Source organism: Bufo bufo, chromosome 4, assembly GCF_905171765.1.
Source record: "Bufo bufo chromosome 4, aBufBuf1.1, whole genome shotgun sequence".
Classification (NCBI taxonomy): domain Eukaryota; kingdom Metazoa; phylum Chordata; class Amphibia; order Anura; family Bufonidae; genus Bufo; species Bufo bufo.
Window position 1 is genome coordinate 634,783,385 of NC_053392.1, and position 9,777 is coordinate 634,793,161.

At 59.3% G+C, this 9,777-nt stretch overlaps 1 protein-coding gene across 3 annotated transcripts; it reads right to left on the reverse strand.

Moving 5' to 3' along the window:
• Nucleotides 1–665: 665 nt before the first annotated feature.
• Nucleotides 666–9,765, reverse strand: KLHDC3 (kelch domain containing 3). 3 transcript variants are annotated; one of them, XM_040430913.1, is made up of 11 exons: nucleotides 9,658–9,765; nucleotides 8,801–9,008; nucleotides 8,242–8,406; nucleotides 8,061–8,176; nucleotides 7,855–7,926; nucleotides 6,736–6,949; nucleotides 1,776–1,862; nucleotides 1,592–1,700; nucleotides 1,445–1,518; nucleotides 853–931; nucleotides 666–778 (listed from the first exon to the last, which is right to left on the reverse strand). In XM_040430913.1, exons 2-11 carry the CDS (start codon nucleotides 8,952–8,954, stop codon nucleotides 712–714), a joined length of 1,137 nt encoding a protein of 378 aa, XP_040286847.1. In that variant the 5' UTR covers nucleotides 8,955–9,008; nucleotides 9,658–9,765; the 3' UTR covers nucleotides 666–711. The 3 variants fall into 3 exon arrangements, with proteins under 3 accessions (XP_040286847.1, XP_040286845.1, XP_040286846.1); XM_040430911.1 differs by having other exon boundaries at nucleotides 9,598–9,744; XM_040430912.1 differs by having other exon boundaries at nucleotides 9,565–9,703.
• Nucleotides 9,766–9,777: the final 12 nt, after the last annotated feature.

A 9,777-nucleotide genomic window follows, 5' to 3' on the forward strand; every position in this document is an offset into this window, starting at 1 on the left:
TAAGTAATGTATGTACACAGTGACTGCACCAGCAGAATAGTGAGTGCAGCTCTGGAGTAAAATACAGGATGTAACTCAGGGTCAGTACAGGATCAGTAATGTATGTACACAGTGACTGCACCAGCAGAATAGTGAGTGCAGCTCTGGAGTATAATACAGGATGTAACTCAGGATCAGTACAGGATAAGTAATGTATGTACACAGTGACTGCACCAGCAGAATAGTGAGTGCAGCTCTGGAGTATAATACAGGATGTAACTCAGGATCAGTACAGGATAAGTAATGTATGTACACAGTGACTGCACCAGCAGAATAGTGAGTGCAGCTCTGGAGTATAATACAGGATGTAACTCAGGAGCAGTAATGTATGTACACAGTGACTGCACCAGCAGAATAGTGAGTGCAGCTCTGGAGTATAATACAGGATGTAACTCAGGATCAGTACAGGATAAGTAATGTATGTACACAGTGACTGCACCAGCAGAATAGTGAGTGCAGCTCTGGAGTATAATACAGGATGTAACTCAGGATCAGTACAGGATATGTAATGTATGTACACAGTGACTGCACCAGCAGAATAGTGAGTGCAGCTCTGGAGTATAATACAGGATGTAACTCAGGATCAGGGTATGTCGTGTACAGACAGGACACACGGATGCAGGTATTGTAGTGAAGTTTTTATTCCAGTGAGTGCGTGGCACTGGGAGCCTCTTATCCGTGGGAGGAGAGCAGGGGGCGGCTGATGTTGCTGTTTGTGGTCATGGCTGATAGTTCCCACCTGTGGAGCAGAGGATGATGTGGTTACTGAATACATGAAGGGACACCCTCCCCAGGACACGCCCGTGCTCACACCTCAGGTCATGGGGCAGGCAGGACTGGTCCAGACTGTGCTGTAATACCGCCAGCTTACACAGCGTCTTCAAACTGGGACCTGAAAAGAGAAGCAACAATACGTAAACTCCCACCCCGATGATGTCATCAGAGAGAAGCCAAGTCCAGGGCAGCTCCATCATCTCAGAACATGCTTGCTGATGGTCTCCACCCCTCAGGTCAGACTGGAGGCTGAAGGCCACTTTCACACAACTGCGGCAGCGGATTCTGGCAAAACGTATGAAAACTGATGGCATTTGTGAGACTGTTCAGGATCCTGATCCGTCTGACAAACGCAATGAAATGCCGGATCCGTCTTTCCAGTGTCATCCGGCAAAACGGAGCCGGCATTTATTTTTGTCCGGTCTGCGCAGACTGGAAGGACGGATCCGGCACCAATACATTCCTATGGAAAAGAACGCCGGCCTTCAGGCAAGTCTTCAGTCTGTTGGCCGGAGATAAAACGGTAGCGCGATATTATCTCCGTCCTGATCGGATCGCTCTCCATTCAGAATCCGTGGGGACATGCCTGATCCCTAGAGCTCCCAGATCTCCCCTGTGGCCCCGCACTTACTGAAGTCCAGGATGTAGAGATCCGAGTGATCCATCAAGTAGAACTCGTCCAGGAGATACTGGTCCTGAGAAGGGCTGCAGCAGAAGAACATCCATCAGGCCTCCCTCCGATGACAGCCCCCGAATATAGGCCAAGGACCCTCCTTACCTGGTGCCTCCAAAGAGCAAGATCTTGTCACCCACGATGCAGCAGCACTGCCGCCGCCGGGCACAGGGGCCTTTCCCTTGGACCTCCACGCGCTGCCAGCGGCCGGTCTCTAAGAAGACAGAAACCTGAGGTTGGAGGCGCGAGGCACCAGCAGGAGACCCACAGCCAGAGCTCCACCACCTACCTGGCGTGTACCTCCACAGGTCCTGAAAGTGACGGTTCAGCCGCGCGTTGTAGCCACCGAACACATACAGCTCCCCCCGATACGCAACTGCAAGAAGACCACGTTACAGAGTGCACCCCTCCCCCCATACACCACGTTACAGAGTGCACCCCTCCCCCCATACACCACGTTACACAGAGTGCACCCCTCCCCCATACACCACGTTACAGAGTGCACCCCTCCCCCCGTACACCACGTTACACAGAGTGCACCCCTCCCCCCGTACACCACTGCAAGAAGACCACGTTACAGAGTGCACCCCTCCCCCCGTACACCACTGCAAGACCACGTTACACAGAGTGCACCCCTCCCCCCGTACACCACGTTACACAGAGTGCACCCCTCCCCCCGTACACCACGTTACACAGAGTGCACCCCTCCCCCCGTACACCACGTTACACAGAGTGCACCCCTCCCCCCGTACACCACGTTACAGAGTGCACCCCTCCCCCCATACACCACTGCAAGAAGACCACGTTACAGAGTGCACCCCTCCCCCCATACACCACTGCAAGACCACGTTACAGAGTGCACCCCTCCCCCCATACACCACTGCAAGACCACGTTACAGAGTGCACCCCTCCCCCCATACACCACGTTACAGAGTGCACCCCTCCCCCATACACCACGTTACAGAGTGCACCCCTCCCCCATACACCACGTTACAGAGTGCACCCCTCCCCCCATACACCACGTTACAGAGTGCACCCCTCCCCCATACACCACGTTACACAGAGTGCACCCCTCCCCCATACACCACGTTACACAGAGTGCACCCCTCCCCCATACACCACGTTACACAGAGTGCACCCCTCCCCCATACACCACGTTACACAGAGTGCACCCCTCCCCCCATACACCACGTTACACAGAGTGCACCCCTCCCCCCATACACCACGTTACAGAGTGCACCCCTCCCCCCATACACCACGTTACAGAGTGCACCCCTCCCCCCATACACCACGTTACAGAGTGCACCCCTCCCCCATACACCACGTTACACAGTGCACCCCTCCCCCCATACACCACGTTACACAGAGTGCACCCCTCCCCCATACACCACGTTACACAGAGTGCACCCCTCCCCCATACACCACGTTACACAGTGCACCCCTCCCCCCATACACCACGTTACACAGAGTGCACCCCTCCCCCATACACCACGTTACAGAGTGCACCCCTCCCCCCATACACCACGTTACAGAGTGCACCCCTCCCCCCATACACCACGTTACACAGAGTGCACCCCTCCCCCCATACACCACGTTACAGAGTGCACCCCTCCCCCCGTACACCACGTTACAGAGTGCACCCCTCCCCCCGTACACCCCCTTACAGAGTGCACCCCTCCCCCCATACACCACGTTACAGAGTGCACCCCTCCCCCCGTACACCACGTTACAGAGTGCACCCCTCCCCCCGTACACCACGTTACAGAGTGCACCCCTCCCCCCGTACACCCCGTTACACACCTCCCCCGATACACCACGTTACAGAGTGCACCCCTCCCCCCGTACACCCCGTTACACAGAGTGCACACCTCCCCCGATACACACCCCGTTACAGAGTGCACCCCTCCCCCGATACACACCCCGTTACAGAGTGCACCCCTCCCCCGATACACACCCCGTTACAGAGTGCACCCCTCCCCCGATACACACCCCGTTACAGAGTGCACCCCTCCCCCGATACACACCCCGTTACAGAGTGCACCCCTCCCCCGATACACACCCCGTTACAGAGTGCACCCCTCCCCCCATACACCCCGTTACAGAGTGCACCCCTCCCCCCATACACCCCGTTACAGAGTGCACCCCTCCCCCCATACACCACGTTACAGCGTGCACCCCTCCCCCCATACACCACGTTACAGAGTGCACCCCTCCCCCCGTACACCCCCTTACAGAGTGCACCCCTCCCCCCATACACCACGTTACACAGAGTGCACCCCTCCCCCATACACCACGTTACACAGAGTGCACCCCTCCCCCCGTACACCACGTTACAGAGTGCACCCCTCCCCCCGTACACCACGTTACAGAGTGCACCCCTCCCCCCGTACACCACGTTACAGAGTGCACCCCTCCCCCCGTACACCACGTTACAGAGTGCACCCCTCCCCCCGTACACCCCGTTACACAGAGTGCACACCTCCCCCGATACACCACGTTACAGAGTGCACCCCTCCCCCCGTACACCCCGTTACACAGAGTGCACACCTCCCCCGATACACCCCGTTACAGAGTGCACCCCTCCCCCGATACACACCCCGTTACAGAGTGCACCCCTCCCCCCGATACACACCCCGTTACAGAGTGCACCCCTCCCCCGATACACACCCCGTTACAGAGTGCACCCCTCCCCCGATACACACCCCGTTACAGAGTGCACCCCTCCCCCGATACACACCCCGTTACAGAGTGCACCCCTCCCCCGATACACACCCCGTTACAGAGTGCACCCCTCCCCCGATACACACCCCATTACAGAGTGCACCCCTCCCCCGATACACACCCCGTTACAGAGTGCACCCCTCCCCCCATACACCCCGTTACAGAGTGCACCCCTCCCCCCATACACCCCGTTACAGAGTGCACCCCTCCCCCCATACACCACGTTACAGAGTGCACCCCTCCCCCCATACACCACGTTACAGAGTGCACCCCTCCCCCCATACACCACGTTACTGTGTGCACCCCTCCCCCGATACACACCACGTTACAGAGTGCACCCCTCCCCTGAGGTGTGGACACAGGGGCCCAACCAATGGGGGAGTTGAACCCTGCTACTCAGCACAGCAGCTCCTCCCCTCTACGCGTCACACACACACTGGCTCCTCCTCTCTACGCATCTCACACACACTGGCTCCTCCCCTCTACGAGTCACACACACTGGCTCCTCCCCTCTACGAGTCACACACACTGGCTCCTCCCCTCTACGAGTCACACACACACTGGCTCCTCCCCTCTACGAGTCACACACACACTGGCTCCTCCCCTCTACGAGTCACACACACACTGGCTCCTCCCCTCTACGAGTCACACACACACTGGCTCCTCCCCTCTACGAGTCACACACACACTGGCTCCTCCCCTCTACGAGTCACACACACACTGGCTCCTCCCCTCTACGCGTCACACACACTGGCTCCTCCCCTCTACGCGTCACACACACTGGCTCCTCCCCTCTACGCGTCACACACTGGCTCCTCTATACGTCACACACACTGGCTCCTCCCCTCTATACGTCACACACTGGCTCCTCTATACGTCACACACACTGGCTCCTCCCCTCTATACGTCACACACACTGGCTCCTCCCCTCTATACGTCACACACACTGGCTCCTCCCCTCTATACGTCACACACACTGGCTCCTCCCCTCTATACGTCACACACACTGGCTCCTCCCCTCTATACGTCACACACACTGGCTCCTCCCCTCTATACGTCACACACACTGGCTCCTCCCCTCTATACGTCACACACACTGGCTCCTCCCCTCTATACGTCACACACACTGGCTCCTCCCCTCTATACGTCACACACACTGGCTCCTCCCCTCTATACGTCACACACTGGCTCCTCCCCTCTATACGTCACACACACTGGCTCCTCCCCTCTATACGTCACACACACTGGCTCCTCCCCTCTATACGTCACACACACTGGCTCCTCCCCTCTATACGTCACACACACTGGCTCCTCCCCTCTATACGTCACACACACTGGCTCCTCCCCTCTATACGTCACACACACTGGCTCCTCCCCTCTATACGTCACACACACTGGCTCCTCCCCTCTATACGTCACACACACTGGCTCCTCCCCTCTACACGTCACACACACTGGCTCCTCCCCTCTACACGTCACACACACTGGCTCCTCCCCTCTACACGTCACACACACTGGCTCCTCCCCTCTACACGTCACACACACTGGCTCCTCCCCTCTACACGTCACACACACTGGCTCCTCCCCTCTACACGTCACACACACTGGCTCCTCCCCTCTACATCATACACTCACTCTGGCTCCTCCCCTCTATACGTCATACACTCACTCTGGCTCCTCCCCTCTATACATCATACTCACTCTGGCTCCTCCCCTCTATACGTCACACACACACTGGCTCCTCCCCTCTATGCGTCACACACGCACACACTGGCTCCTCCCCTCTATGCGTCACACACTGGCTCCTCCCCTCTATACGTCACACACGCACACACTGGCTCCTCCCCTCTATGCGTCACACACACACTGGCTCCTCCCCTCTATGCGTCACACACACACTGGCTTCTCCCCTCTATACGTCACACACACACACTGGCTCCTCCCCTCTATACGTCACACACACACACTGGCTCCTCCCCTCTATACGTCACACACACACACTGGCTCCTCCCCCTCTATACGTCACACACACTGGCTCCTCCCCCTCTATACGTCACACACACTGGCTCCTCCCCCTCTATACGTCACACACACTGGCTCCTCCCCTCTATACATCATACTCACTCTGGCTCCTCCCCTCTATACATCACACACACTGGCTCCTCCCCTCTATACGTCATACACTCACTCTGGCTCCTCCCCTCTATACGTCATACACTCGCACTGGCTCCTCCCCTCTATACGTCATACACTCGCACTGGCTCCTCCCCTCTATACGTCATACACTCGCACTGGCTCCTCCCCTCTATACGTCATACACTCACTCTGGCTCCTCCCCTCTATACGTCATACACTCACTCCGGCTCCTCCCCTCTATAAGTCATACACTCACTCTGGCTCCTCCCCTCTATACGTCATACACTCACTCTGGCTCCTCCCCTCTATACGTCATACACTCACTCTGGCTCCTCCCCTCTGTCACACACACATTCACAGTTGCTCCTCCCCTTTGTGTGTCATACACTCACACGCAGAGTGGCTCCTCCTCCCCTCGGGCGGGGCCGTGCACTGGGGGGCGTCCAGCCAGGTTTCTGTCAATAAATCAAAAACCCGAATTCGGTTGCAGTAGATTTCGTTGTTAGAGTGGAACGGACCGGAGCGATCCGCGCGGCCGCCAAAGACAAACATCTTAGCCCCAATGACGGTGGCGGAGTGGAAGTCTCTCCAGCGAGCCGGCGCCCCCTGCAGACCAATTACAGCAAGACGTGAGTGTGCAAGGGGGACCAGGAGCAGCCTGCCCAGGATGCTGCAAGAGGGGCACACACAATGGGGGGGGGGCGCACACACATTAGGGGGGGAGGGGGGGCAGGCGCACACAAATTTGGGGGGGGGGGCTGCAGCAGGGGCCCCACAATCACACATTTGGGGGGGGGGGGGACGACGACAGGTCGGCAGCTGCAGCAAGGGATGCACACAAACACACGGGGGGGGGCGCGCACACACAATGGGAGGGGGCAAACATTGGGGGGGGCTGCAGCAGGGGCACACACAATGGGGGGGCTGCAGCAGGGGCACACACAATGGGGGGGCTGCAGCAGGGGCACACACAATGGGGGGGCTGCAGCAGGGGCACACACAATGGGGGGGCTGCAGCAGGGGCACACAAATTGGGGGGGCTGCAGCAGGGGCACACAAATTGGGGGGGCTGCAGCAGGGGCACACACAATGGGGGGGCACACACATTGGGGGGGCGCTGGCGCGCACACACAATGGGGGGGGGCGCACACACATTAGGGGGGGAGGGGGGGCAGGCGCACACAAATTTGGGGGGGGCTGCAGCAGGGGCCCCACAATCACACATTTGGGGGGGGGGGGACGACGACAGGTCGGCAGCTGCAGCAAGGGATGCACACAAACACACGGGGGGGGGGGGGCGCGCGCACACACAATGGGGGGGGGGCAAACATTGGGGGGGGCTGCAGCAGGGGCACACACAATGGGGGGGCACACATTGAGGGGCTGCAGCAGGGGCACACACATTGGGGGGGCTGCAGCAGGGGCACACACATTGGGGGGGCTGCAGCAGGGGCACACACAATGGGGGGGGGCACACACAATGGGGGGGGGGGGGGGGGGGTCCCACACACTTTGGCCTTCACCAGCGTCCAGCTCATGGATTTGGTGTCCAGTTTGTGGATGTCATTGGAGAAGCAGTCGGCCTGTGAAGAGAAGAGCTCAGTTCAGGCCTGCGACGCGCTGCTGCATCGGGCACGGGCTGCCGCTGATCACGCCACGCCCCCGCCATGTGGCTGCCCACACCGACCAATGAGAACCCCTCCAGACCAGGACTCACCAGCTGCTCAAATCCACCGAAGACATACATGGTCCTGTCCAGAACGCAGGCGGAGTGCCCGTCCCGGGCCCCGGGGAGCTGGCCGCTCACACCGGGGGTCATCCACTTCTCTGTGCCTGTGACAGGGGACAAGGTTAGCATCAGGAAGGGGGGCAGGGGCTGCAGGAGGGCGGCTAGTCACCTGTGTGGAAGGTGTAGAGGACGTTGCAGGCCCCCTCCGTGTCATTACGCCCCCCCCAGATGTAGACGACATCATCGATGAGAACCGCGGTGTGTCCGTATCTCATGTATGGCACCTTGGAAGGAGGACAGCAGGACGGGGGAAGCTTCCTCCAGCGGAGAGACACTGCAAGCAGAGGGGGAAGGTGACTGCCTGTGGCCCCTCACACCCCCGGCCGGGGGATCCCCCCCCCCCCACCGCGCACCCCCGGCCGGGGGATCTCTCCCTCTCACACCCCCGGCCGGGGGATTTCCCCCCCCCCCCCCCCCCCACCGCGCACCCCCGGCCGGGGGATCTCTCCCTCTCACACCCCCGGCCGGGGGATCCCCCCCCCCCCCCACCGCGCACCCCCGGCCGGGGGATCCCCCCCCCCCCCACCGCGCACCCCCGGCCGGGGGATCCCCCCCCCCCCACCGCGCACCCCCGGCCGGGGGATCCCCCCCCCCCACCACTCTTCTATGAGGACTCCACACACGACCATGGTTCGGGCTGTACCTTAGGAGGGGGGATTTTTGCCTACCAGCATTGAAGACGTGGACATCGATCTGCCGGAGCGTCTCGTAGTCCTCCCCAGAGCAGTAGCCACCAAAGGAAAAGACTCGATGTCCCACCGCCACTGCTGCATGATTCACCCGTCGTGGACCCCCCTCTAGGTGCACCGTCCAGCGAAGCATCCCCCCAACGCATGCCGACGCTCCAGGGAGGCAGAGGTGTCACCGCACCAGAGCCTGCGGGGAGAGGGGAAGATGGATGAAACTGGAGGAGCCTCCGGGGACGTCTACAGGAGGCAGAGCAGCCGCACGACCACGGAAACCACGGAAAGGAGCAGAACCTGCCACCAGAAAAGGACTCGTGTTGAACAGATTTTTATAGAATTTTTCGTGTTATTTTTCATTTTCCATCTCAATATCTATATTTAACAAACTCCTGCATTTCTCTCTCCGGCCACTAGGCCTAATAGATGGCGCCACATCAGGGTCTGTACAGATCGCCGCAGTTATCTCCTTATCCATCAGTCTAATCCTGCCTGTAATGATAGCACCTCTGGGTACAGATAAGACAGGATCCACCGGTCACAAGAGGTGATATAACAGCTACTCCCCATCCCTGCACAATGACCTCAGCACAGGTCACAGAGCATGCCCAGAAGACTCTCCTATGGAGGTCAATGAGGTCCCTCCTGACCACCGAGTATGTGGCCCGTGGCCCTGCTGTCAGAGCGGCGGCCACATCCCCTCCTCCCCCAGAGGATGGAGAAGACCCCCAGAGCGGCGGCCACATCACCTCCTCCCAAACCGCCTGATAAACGCTAAGCACCATTCACACTGTAGACGTCCGCCTCTGCCCTCCTGTCACCCGCCGGGTTCCCGCCGTCACCTGACCACAACAGGAACCTCCAGAACTTGTGTCCAGAGTTACAGCGCCAATTCCGCCACACTCCACCGGAAGTGTCCGCCCTCTAATGACACACTCCGCCGGAAGTGTCCGCCCTCTAAT